Raw genomic sequence first — 12,340 nt, 5'->3', positions numbered from 1 at the left:
TCGGCCCATATTCACTTTGCTCGGGCAACAGATGGCTTCCTGCCATGGCCCGAGTGAGGCAGGAGCTGATTCGCACCGTATGCGACCACCGCCGCAACATCCCAAGTCCTGATCTGAGGATAACAGCAGGAAACCTGAAGGATCTCACTGGGTTTATTTTTTTAGTTGTAGGGAAAGTGTCAACATACGTCACCTGCTGAGGCCTGCACTACGCAGCAGGATTTTGCGTTAGCGAGGTAACTTCAGGGTTTTCCGTCCTACCAAGGTGGATCACTTCTTACCGGGGTAGATCGCCATGGTAACTGATGCTGAACGTGCGTGCATGCGTGCGTGTCTGTGTGTGTGTAACCTGTCCCTCTGTCTTGCAGCCAGAGAAGCAGGAGGACGGGACAGTGACAGGGAAGGACAGATGGAGACAAAAACTGCTGTCTGCCATGGCTGCAGGAATACCGGTAACCTCTCCTCTCCCCTCTCCTTCCTCTTCCTCCTCCTCTCACCTCTCCTTCCTCTTCCTCCTCTTCCTCCTCCTCTCACCTTCCTCTTCCTCCTCTCCTCTCCTCTCCTCCCCTCTTCCTCCTCCTCTCACCTTCCTTTTCCTCTTCCTCTTCCTCCTCCTCTCACCTCTCCTTCCTCTTCCTCTTCTTCCTCCTCCTCTCACCTTCCTCTACCTCCTCCACTCTCCTCTCCTCTTCCTCCTCCTCTCACCTTCCTTTTCCTCTTCCTCTCCTCTCCTCTATTCTCCTCTCCTCTCCTCTCCCCTCGCCTTCCTCTTCCTCCTCCTCTCACCTTCCTTTTCCTCTTCCTCCTCTCCTCCTTGTGATCTCCTCTCCCCCCGCCTTCCTCTTCCTCCTCCACTCAACTACCTTTTCCTCTTCCTCTCACCTTCCTCTTCCTCCTCCTCTTACCTTCCTCTTCCTCCTCCCATCTCCTTCCTCTTCCTCTCACCTACCTTTTCCTCTTCCTCACACCTTCCTCTTCCTCCTCCTCTCACCTTCCTTTTCCTCTTCCTCTTCCTCCTCTCCTCCTCCTCTCTTTTCCTCTCCTGCAGGCTGCTGTCTATCTGTTCTTCTCTTCCTGTCCCATCCTCTGGCTTCTTCAGTCTCAACTCCTCAGGTATTTGTTTGTGCAACTTTCTCTGCATTTTTTTTTCTCCACGTTTCACATTTGTTTCTGAAGGTCACAGAAACAAACTGAGCCTTAGTTATCTATTCTCTCTTTCTCTCTTTGAGGCACTGAAAGCATAACAGAACTGTTATTTCAGGGTCTGTTGCCTAGTTGAAGTTGACTGAAAGATTCTTTCCACTAATGAGGTAGAAATGACATCCACAACAACTGAAGGTTTTCATTCAAAGCGTCCTGCTGGATAAATTAAGAAGTATTTTGCTTCCTAAATTCAATATTTCCAGTGACTGACCACTGGTTTTAAGTAGGTCTTTAATAATGGACTTTATTGTAACACCACCAGCTTTTATAAGCAGAAGAGACGGTGTCCTCACTGATGACGTCTTGTTTATGGAATGAAACTTCTCACTTATTCTAGATGTGTATATCTGCCAGCAGCGAGGAGAACAGAATGTACCGACTCTCAGCAGAAGACGAGACAAAGCTGTTATTTTAGACAAATACAGCTGGTATCAACAGCAACAACAACAGAGGCAGAGGTGTTGTGTAGAAACTCAAACAGGTGGAGTGTTTTTTGTTCCAAAGCAGAGGGAGAAGGTCAAAAAGTGAGTCTAAGAAGCCAGAACTTTCCCCAGTGTCAAGCCGAGTAACTCTTTAGTGACCGGTCTTCTTTAATCCTGCTGGTAGTTAATGTTGACGTGTTTAAGATGGACAGACCTGAAGACAGACAGCTGATGATAATGAGGGATTATCAGTCTCTGGACAGCGTGTGATTGTGTGTGGAAGAAAGATTTACACACACTCAGTCCACTAATCTCAAACACAAGTTGAGACGGCATTAATTAATATGAAAGGATAAGGCTGGAGATATTCTATATTTTCTTAGGCGTCAACAAATCCCTCTGTTCCATAGAGCCTCCATTATTTAATCACCATTAATCGCATGATTGTCCATAGTTAATTGTAAATTAATCACACATTTGTTATCTGTTCAAAATGTATCTTAAAGGGAGATTTGTCAAGTATTTAATACTCTTATTAACATGGGAGTGTGCAAATATGCTGCTTTATGCAAATGTATGTATATATTTATTATTGTAAATCAATTAACAACACAAAACAATGACAGATATTGTCCAGAAACCCTCACAGGTACTGCATTTAGCATAAAACAATATGCTCCAATCATAACATGGCAAACTGCAGCCCAACAGGCAACAACAGCTGTCAGTGTGTCAGTGAGCTGACTTGACTATGACTTGCCCCCAAACTGCATGTGATTATCATAAAGTGGGCATGTCTGTAAAGGGGAGACTCGTGGGTACCCATAGAACACATTTTCATTCACATATCTGGAGGTCAGCCTCCTTCATGACAAGCTAGTATGACATGGTTGGTACCGATGGATTCATTAGTTTTTTAGTTTCATATGATGCCAGTATCTTCACTTTAGCTTTAAGCCGTGTACAACCTAAAAATCGCAAATTGGGTTAATGCGTTAAAGAATTTAGTGGCATTAAAACGAATTTGCACGTTAACTTTGACAGCCCTTATAATGACATGAAAGGCTCTCACTAGTACCAGAGTTTGGTTTGTCAGTTCTGGGCTCCTGTAGCAACATGCCGGACTCCATGAAGAGGACCCGCTCCCTACGTAGATATGAAGGACTCATTCTAGGCTAACGAAAACACAACAATTCTTAGTTTCAGGTGATTAGACACAAATGAAATCATACTTATGAATATTATATTCTGCTAATAGATTCCCTGAAACGTTACACACTGTTCCTTTAAAAAAAAAAATTGCGTTAATGTGTTATTATCGCTGTTAATATAAGTAAGTAATGGTGTTAGTTCATCATCACAAACACACACACTGTACTTTATTTTGAGCCTTAACTCACTACTGACTGACTGTTTGAGTGATGTTTGCTAAAAACTACAGTTAGAAACTACTGAGCTGTTTTTAAAAATGAAACTATATATAGTTGTTCCCTGCTGTTAAACATTTATAATCTCATGTTAAAGAAAAAATACTGAATCATTTATAGAAAAGCATTTTGTCTCATCAAACACAGGTGTAACTAATAACATTCATCATCGCTTATTGTGCTCGCTGACGCATTAATATAGTCTACTGGGACGGCGAAATGGAACTGAGTCGTCATGAATTAAAGTCATTAGTTACACCTGTTTCTTTTCATGCAACCACAAGTCAACACGTCTGCTGTTGTGAACGGTACAACTGTATTCCTGCACCTGCAACCGATTGTCTGTGGGACTCAATTAAAAAACAAAAAAGACAAAGAGCACAAGACATGAAAAGAGACAAAGACAATGAGAGAGACTTGAAGATAAAGAGAGAGAGAGAGAGAGACTTAGAAGGGAAGTAGTGGGATGGAGAGAAACCAGAGGGAGGGCGGCTGAGTGGGAGTGATGCATGCTGGGCAGCAAGCCAGGGGTAAGATTAGAGAACGTCACTATGGCGACACAGAAGTCTCTCTCTCTCTCTCTTTTACACACAGTCAATGTACTAAACACAGCTGATGTACAGTAATCAAACAGACCTTTAATCTTTTATTTATTCATCACTACTCCGTGTACAAACCAAAGTATCTCGATATAATATATCACGGACATACAGTGTGTTTCTTTTGTTATCTTCTGATTTATTAATTACCTGAAGCCGTGTCTGATCCTCGCTGACGGACAAATCTCTGTCTGAACTTCTCACATCATTCTTAAATTAGAAGCTGTCGGCGCTAATGATGTGAGACGTGTCCAGAGAGATACAGGATCATTTTAAATATTTCAGCATTTCTGGAAAGCAGGCACGAGCGCATCTTGCATCTGGCTTACTTACATTCATAGATAGTATACTACGAACATCAAATTTGACCCATCCCAAGCGTTTTTAAGGAACAACTCGGGGTTCAGGGTGGACACAAGGAGAAAAGAGAGAGAGGGAGGAGGGTGAGCAGAGGCAGCGAATGACCTAGAGAAATAAAGATTGCCTCTGTCACGAGATGAAGGCCTTGCTGGGCTTTCCCTCAACGGAGGTAACAAGCCAAATATAACACCTGACCCATTTACTGCTACCGTTCCCTGTGAAGGCTGTCCTCACCACCAACCATCACACACACTCACACACTTCCACTCTGAAGGTCTTCTTGTCCTCCAGTAAGTCCATCCCTTCAGGTTCCTCAACCTGTATGTGTGTAAAATAGAAAAAAGCACGACTAGAAAAGCTCTTTGAAATTAAGACTAAGGCCCAAAAAGTAATGTTTAATATACAGATTAAACAGACATCGTTGATATCTAGATATTAAAATGTTTTAACCCTTTAAAACTCTGATGGCCCGGCCGGTGGACATCTGCATACTTGGGTCCCTAAACAGTCTTGGAATTACATAAATTGGGTATCACTGTAAAGCTGAGACTCTTGTGGATCCAATGAGCCCAACTGTATTCATGTGTCAGGATGTTAGTCCCCATAGGAGCCACTTCATTGTAGTGGGACCATTTTTTTTTTTTTAAACTTGACCTCACTGTATAAAATGACCTGTGGTGACCTCTAGGATAATCACAGCCTCATGAAACTTACAGCCACAAACTAGAGACTTAGAGCATTCAGAGGATGGATGGCTTTCTCAGCTAGATTGACAATAAGGGGGTTTCTGAGCAGTTTCAGGAACGGAAGTGCTCGCCATCCAATCGCCGAAAAATGCAATTCTTGCAGAAATCTCCAAATATCAAAAGTTTTTGATACCAAATCACAGCATGGCTTTTTTCTATGGTGTTCCTCAAGGTCTTGGTGTCTTAATGTGGTGTTAAGGAGGGATTATTCATCATTGTTATCAATTCTCGGGTGCTAAAAAATGGTTAAATTTAGCACCAAATCTGGTATCAACTCAAAAATTGCTGCAACAACTTGACCATCATATACTTCTATCATAATGTTCTAAACCCTTATACACATTCACAGTTTATTATAATGAATTAATGAATTAACTAATTAATTAATGTTCATTTCTGATTTATGACTAGAACAACTTGACACACAGTGCTGAGCTGCATCTCAAATTAATCTCCATGTTCCCAGCTTTCAGATGATGTACACCACTTCTATGTGACATCTACTGTTGACCTGCTATCCCCCCTAAAGACCCCCTGCACCGCCCTAAAAAAAGACAAAAACGGGTCTATTGTGGGTCTTAGAGGGTTAAAGTAAAGAGCAGCGTGTTGGATTAAGTTGTGGTTGTTGAATATATTCTATGTGAATAGAGTAAGTGTGCCGGTGTATCCACTAGATGGGGCTGTTGTCTTGCTCATTAGCATATTGAAGGTCTTTCTGTGGTCTGTGTGTGTGAGTCTCTGTGTTGTGAAATTCCTGCCTGCCTTTGCCTGCCCATATAAGAGTAAGTGTAGAGTATATGGTTGAAGGGAGTCACATACTTGAGTGTAGAGATACAGCATTTATTTTATGCAGAGATCAAACTGGATTTAACCAGAGACAGGCCGGTGAAGCGGCTTTTCTTTTTGACACAAGTAGGTCAGCTTCTCCCACTGGTTTTAAGTTCAGGGATCCATGCCATACACACTCATTGGAGTGATTATGAGGGTGGAGTCAGCAGGTTAGAGGGCATCAGGAATGATTTATTTTACCCTCATTTTGAGCACCAGACCATTCCACACTTTCAGAATTGAATGCAGCTTTCAGAACGCTGTCTTTGGATGATTGGATGTTCGCCACACTTTTTCCCCGCCTCTCCAGAAATAAAGAACAGAGCTGGTCTCAAAGGTTGCACACTGATGAGCTGAATGTAGACAGAACTAGGTTTTTAGTCTCACCCTAACAATGCCGGTCAGACATCATGAAGAAGGAGCACAAAGTAACTAGAATGGCAGCGCAGACCTCCGCCAAGCTGCCCGAGTACGATTGTCCCCCCCTCTCCGTGCAGCTACCGTGCGCCATCATCCACGTGTATTGTTGTTTATGTTGAGATCAGCTGTACGTAGCGGAGCATCGTAAAACACTTCATTCAAACTGGACAGAAACAAAATAAAACTCACCTAAACCGTCGTCGTTACTCTTTCCAACAATCACCAAGTGTGCTTTGGTTGAACTCAACTGTAATTTCACCGAGTTCAATGTGAAAAATTGCTGTATCTACAGGTGTCTTTCATTGCGCCACAGGGTTTTGCTTGCACCCTCTGACTCGCGCGTGCGTTAGACTCCTTGGTTCGTGTTTCAAGACGGGTTGGGTGGGTTGCACTGAGGACAGTCCTCCCCGGTCGACAGTCGCACCGGGAGAAGGGGAGAGAGAGGGCGCAGCAAGCCCTTTGTCCACGGTGCGGCGAGGTCCGGGCGGGGAGCGCTGTAAAGCTGCGGCCGCGAGCCACCTTCGCCCCAAGCTTTTCCAAGCCGACCTAGAGCCGGTCGCGGCGCACCGCCTCGTATGCGGGACTCCTCAGCCTGCAGTGTGTCGCTCACACCCTCCAGCTGGTTGTTAACGAGGGTCTTTTGGCACAGAGAAGTACTCGTATCGGTACTCGGTATCGGCGAGTACCCAAATGTAAGTACTTGTACTCGGTCTGAAAAAAAGTGGTATCGGTGCATCCCTAAAACCAACAATCCAACAAACCAACGCTGGTGAAAACATAACCTCCTTCCTAGGCCTTCGGCCTTGGCGGAGGTAACAACACTTATACAAAAAAATCCCATATTAGTGCCTGGAAATGAAAACCTTTTGTTACCAGCTGGTCTCTAAATGTAGGATGCAGACTAAAACGGGCCGTTGTGCTCCTTTATGTCTCTCTGTTGAGACGTGGTAACACTTCCTGTGGAGGCGGTGAAATACAGATGCTGCTGCTTCAACTCTCCATTCAACGTTGACAAACCATTTGAAAGGGGAACCGTGACAATGCTTTTCACATCGGGGCATTTCAGAGATAGATTTGTTTTTTAATGGATGATAACATGTGGAAAAAAGCTTTTTTCTTCCTTTGCTTCTCTTCAGCAGGCGGCTCGTTGTTCTGCATCACAGATTTCCCAACAAAAGTTAATGAAGCTTCGGCCTTTATATGAGCGAACGCCAACCTTTTTCTTCTCTCTTCCTCCCCTGTTTCCCCCCCTGTCCTTCCTGTCCTTCCTGTCAGGCTGCCATAGAGAAGTTGACCTGGAAAGACCGTCTTCCTGGATACTTCATCAACGTTTCCTCTATCCTCTTTATGGTCAGTACATAAAAATCAGGCTAATGCTATACTTAGGATCATACATGTTCTCAGTACATATGGATGAAAATAAAAGACACAGTTAATGTACATAAATGAGTATATGACTGACCTACATCGATGTGTTCTTTGAAATATTAATTCCAGCCTCTGCCCCGTGAATATCAGACAAATATGGTCGAGTAATGACTTATTTATTCTTTCTCTTTTTCCCAGTTTGGCTTGACGTTTTCAGCGGTTTTCGGCGTCATCATCTACCGCATCACGGTGTCGGCCCTGATGGCGATGAGCCCCGACCCGGAGACCAAGTCCAATGTTCGGGTGACGGTGACGGCCACCGCGGTCATCATCAACCTTGTGGTTATTCTGATCCTCGATGAAATCTACGGCGCCGTGGCGTTGTGGCTGACTGAGCTAGGTACAGAAATACAAACAGTCATTTACTCTCATACACCCTTTTACAGCCGACGTCGTGATTACGTCACAGTGTTAGCTGGAGGCAAAACAAAGGAAATACCGGAGGCAAACACGAATCACTACATCGGAAATGTCATCTTGCTGTGTTGTTGGCCGCCAGAATTGATACCGCCTATGATGACAGATGACAAACTGTGATTCGAGGCTCTAGCGAGCAGCAATATCAATGAAGCGTTTCAGAGATAGAGAGACGTAAGCCGCCATAGCTGCTGCATCGTTCACGCAGAAGTCTAGGAGGGTAGCGTATGGTTCTACGGTTAACTCAGTCCCTTGTGTATTTCATATAGGCAATACTTGATGCCATATTTCAGAAATGTTAACATGTAATCATCATCTCTGTGAGTATTTATGTGTGTGTGAGAGACAGAAACTCTCTTTCTGTCTCTTGGTGGACAGTTTGATGAAACTTTGATGTTTTCATGCTCCAGTCGTCCCATCAGTCGTCCCCGGAGGTTTCAAACACATTTACATTCATATTCAAAACCTCTGAAATAGAGGAAAAGAATGGGAAGAAGTGTGAGAAAGAGGGAAAGTGTGTGTGTGAGGGAGAGAGGGAGAGAGGGAGAGAGGGAGAGAGGATATGCCATGTGGAAAGTGCTCGTATTTTAACCTACTTCCAGCACAGTGATCATGTTATGACTCAAATTCAAGAGTCAGACTGACAGAATCACCACTTTAAACTGAGTGTTCTCACCCTGGACTAAAGAAACATACTGTAGAAACCCTTCAACATCTATTTAAAAATACAATTATCCCCAATAACTTCATTTTTCTTAATTGATGGGAACTAAATGAACTTGGGGATTTTTATTTTTTATTCTTCAATTCATTTTTGTTGGTATTTATTTATTTATTTTTTCGTTGTGATTTATTATCACAATTTACTTTGTTTCTCTTTATTTTAATTTCATTTATTATTATTATTATTATTATTATTATTATTATTATTATTATTATTATTATTATTTTTTCCCCTATTTTTTTCTCTATTTAGTTTTTATTTATTTTCATTTATTATTATTCCTATTCAATTTTTTATTTTATTTTTATTTTCTACTTTTATCTCTCATTTTTTATTTTATTTTTATTTATTTATCTATTTATTTATTCTTTTTCAATTCCTTTTCTATACTTATCTTCTTTTCTCTCCTAATATAAGTATACAGTAAATGTTATTTTTCCTCTCTGTACATTTATGTATTCTCTGGGCCTATGGATGAAAAATATTACTCATCCCTACTTAATGGAACAATGTATGGACATTGTGGGGGTGCCAAAGCTCACAGACTGCATCCTAAGAACACTTATGACCCTGTTGTGAATTGTCAAAACATGTGATTGTGCTGTATGACTGCACCTGTTGAAAGGAAATATAAAGAAGTAAAAAAAAAAAAACACAATTATAGCCAAACCGTTTGACTCTCAACAAACATACCCTTCAGTTGTCCTTTAACATTCTCTCCAGCCCCGTTGCCGTCCTCATAAAACAACACCACGCCAAGTTCTTCTAACAGTTTTACCTTCACCTGTTTTTCAGAGATTCCTAAAACAGAAACCCACTTTGAGGAGCGTCTCATCCTGAAAGCCTTCTTGCTCAAGTTCATGAACGCATACGCGCCCATCTTTTATGTGGCTTTCTTCAAGGGACGGTAAGTCAAAGTGGTCCCTTGACCTCTGACCTCCAGATATGTGAATGTAAATGGGTTCTATGGGTACCCACGAGTCTCCCCTTTACAGACATGCCCACTTTATGATAATCACATGCAGTTTGGGGCAAGTCATAGTCAAGTCAGCACACTGACACACTGACAGCTGTTGTTGCCTGTTGGGCTGCAGTTTGCCATGTTATGATTTGAGCATATTGTTTTATGCTAAATGCAGTACCTGTGAGGGTTTCTGGACAATATCTGTCATTGTTTTGTGTTGTTAATTGATTTCCAATAATAAATATATCCATACATTTGCATAATGCAGCATATTTGCCCACTCCCGTGTTGATAAGAGTATTAAATACTTGACAAATCTCCCTTTAAGGTACATTTTGAACAGATAAAAAGTATGCAAATAATCATAAATACATTTATTTATGGATAAATACACATTGCTTCCGGGTGAATCCAAGTGAAGCTTCTCAGTCCTCATTGTCTGTTTGTGTGTTTTCGCAGGTTTGCTGGTCGACCCGGAAATTACGTGTACGTCTTCAATGATTTTCGGATGGAAGAGGTTTGTAATCCAACTTTGTATCCGTGTTTCTTTTCATTTGACTGAATACGTAAAGTGATAATGAATAAGTGCACAAATGCGTCTCCCTCAGTGTGCGCCAGGAGGCTGCCTCATCGAGCTGTGCATCCAGCTCAGCATCATCATGCTCGGGAAGCAGCTGATCCAGAACAACATCTTTGAGATCGGCATCCCGTAAGTAGACAAAGTGTGATATTTTCACTAATGTCTGTCTTTACATACTCGCATGCTTACTCACAAGCACTTACAAGAGTCCCTCTCCCCTCCGTCTTGTTCCAACATTCCTCCCATGTCCGTACAGTGCTTCTTCATCTTGCGCAACATCTCAGCTTTTTACATGCAAATCCGAAAAAAAGGTCAGAGGTCAGCTCTGTTTAAAACAACTGTCACACATCAGAGGTGCCTCTTTGGCTTCAGGCTGCACTGTTACAGTCACTGTAAGCACAGCTTGACCTCCTGTCCTCATCAAACACGCTGGTTTCTCCGGGACGTCCTGAGGGATCAGCGAGTTACGGCACATACCGTCACACCATCTACATACCGTCCACTCATCTGGTTTACATTCATCCACTTAGAATCTCTCACACCTGGGAGCCCACCAGTAAAACCACAGTCTTCAGGCAGTACATTAGAGGTTTTAAAAAAGTGTTTCTGACCCTAAAAGCTCCTGTCTAAAGATGTAAGAGATGGACCTATCCTCCCAAAGAGGATTCAGGTCTACGGAGACTTCACGGCAGCCTCATTCTGAGCTCCCAAAAACGAGCAACTGGCCCACAACAGTCATGGCTTGTTGAATTATAAAAGAAGGGGGGCGTTTTCGCTGCATTCGGAGGAGCCTCGGACAGTCTCGTTAACTCACTGTGACATATTGAGGTTTGGAATGTGGACTTCAAATTATGCAGCTCCTGAATTGGGACACAGTTTTGTGTGCACACGAGGAATTGTAAGACACACAAGGCACGAGGTCTTGAGGCTAAGATCCTGCGTGATACGCAGAACTTGCTTGAGATTGATCACGTTTTTAAGTTTTCTTCAGGGTCAAAGTAATCCGGTGATAGTTGTCTGTACATACATGGGTACATTGCAAAACAGGAACTGCTAATAACTAATTCAGCATACTTCTTATGGTTCCAATTGCCAAAATTTTACCCATTCAAAGACAATTCTTCCAAATGATTTAAAGCTGTAGGAAGTGATTTTGACCACTAGAGGGCAGAAAACAACTGAAACAGATTCACGAAACATAAATGCTGTCTAAAAATTATAGTAGTTATGGTTTACCTGGTGAGCAATTGCCTACATAGACATTTAGCAGACACCCGCTGCAACATTATTATCTCATTTGGAGTCATGTTTTGGCCACTTGATGAGTATAAGTCTAGTATTGAATGTCCTTTAAAGGTCCCATATCGTGCTCATTTTCAGGTTCATACTTGTATTTTGTGTTTCTACTAGTACATGTTTGCATGCTGTAATGTTAAAAAACACTTTATTTTCCTCACACTGTCTGCCTGAATACGTCTGTATTTACCCTCTCTCTGAAATGCTCCGTTTTAGCACATTTCAACGGAATTGTAACAGAATTACGTTGCTAGGCAACAGTTTAGGTCCATGATTACTTCCTGTCAGCTGATGTCATTCACATACACTGCAACCGGTAAATAAACTCGGACATATTCAGAATGTTTACGTTTAAAACTGTGAAATAGTCTATATAATGCAGATTTGTGACATCACAAATGGACTGAAATCCTGACGGCTTGTTTCAAACGCACAGTGTCTGAATACGGGATGTGTGTATTCCTCCGTATATTGAGCGTTTCGATACTTTCACAGTATTTTACATAGCACTTAAACCTGCTTTATAATATATAAAACATGAAAATCTCACTTTTTACAATATGGGACCTTTAAAAACTCTTTAGCTTGCGAGATGCTCCATTTTACACTCTGCTGAAAGCTGCACGGAGCTGCAGTTAGTTGATAATTATCTGAATGACAGACCTGAGTGATGCCTTACATTTCTCACAGTATATTTACCTAACAGTAAAACAATGTTACGGCTTTAAAAGGAGGGAAAAGGAAAACATACGTTAAGCGTTCACACAGAGAGAGTAGGAGAGTCCTGACCTACATCTCAAACCTCTAATCTCCTTTCAGTATGGAGTGTGTGTGTGCGTCTACATCTACTTTATGACTCTCTGTGTGTGTTTAAAGGACACCAGTAAACATTTATACTTTCACTGCCTCCTTAAATGTGCCGTACA

At 42.1% G+C, this 12,340-nt stretch overlaps 1 protein-coding gene across 2 annotated transcripts in view; it reads left to right on the top strand.

Moving 5' to 3' along the window:
• ano2b (anoctamin 2b) overlaps positions 1-12,340 on the top strand; it is an 84,762-nt gene that overhangs the window by 41,869 nt on the left and 30,553 nt on the right. The window contains exons 17-22 of one of the 2 annotated variants that reach the window (XM_037760878.1): positions 369-452; positions 7,281-7,355; positions 7,572-7,773; positions 9,370-9,481; positions 9,998-10,055; positions 10,147-10,247. In XM_037760878.1, the coding sequence (XP_037616806.1) occupies positions 369-452; positions 7,281-7,355; positions 7,572-7,773; positions 9,370-9,481; positions 9,998-10,055; positions 10,147-10,247 (632 nt within the window). The remainder of the gene's footprint in view (positions 1-368; positions 453-7,280; positions 7,356-7,571; positions 7,774-9,369; positions 9,482-9,997; positions 10,056-10,146; positions 10,248-12,340) is intronic. The other variant, XM_037760879.1, reaches the window with a different exon arrangement.

The sequence above is a fragment of the Sebastes umbrosus genome, chromosome 23 (assembly GCF_015220745.1).
Source record: "Sebastes umbrosus isolate fSebUmb1 chromosome 23, fSebUmb1.pri, whole genome shotgun sequence".
NCBI lineage: Eukaryota > Metazoa > Chordata > Actinopteri > Perciformes > Sebastidae > Sebastes > Sebastes umbrosus.
This window is presented reverse-complemented; position numbering and strand designations above follow the sequence as displayed.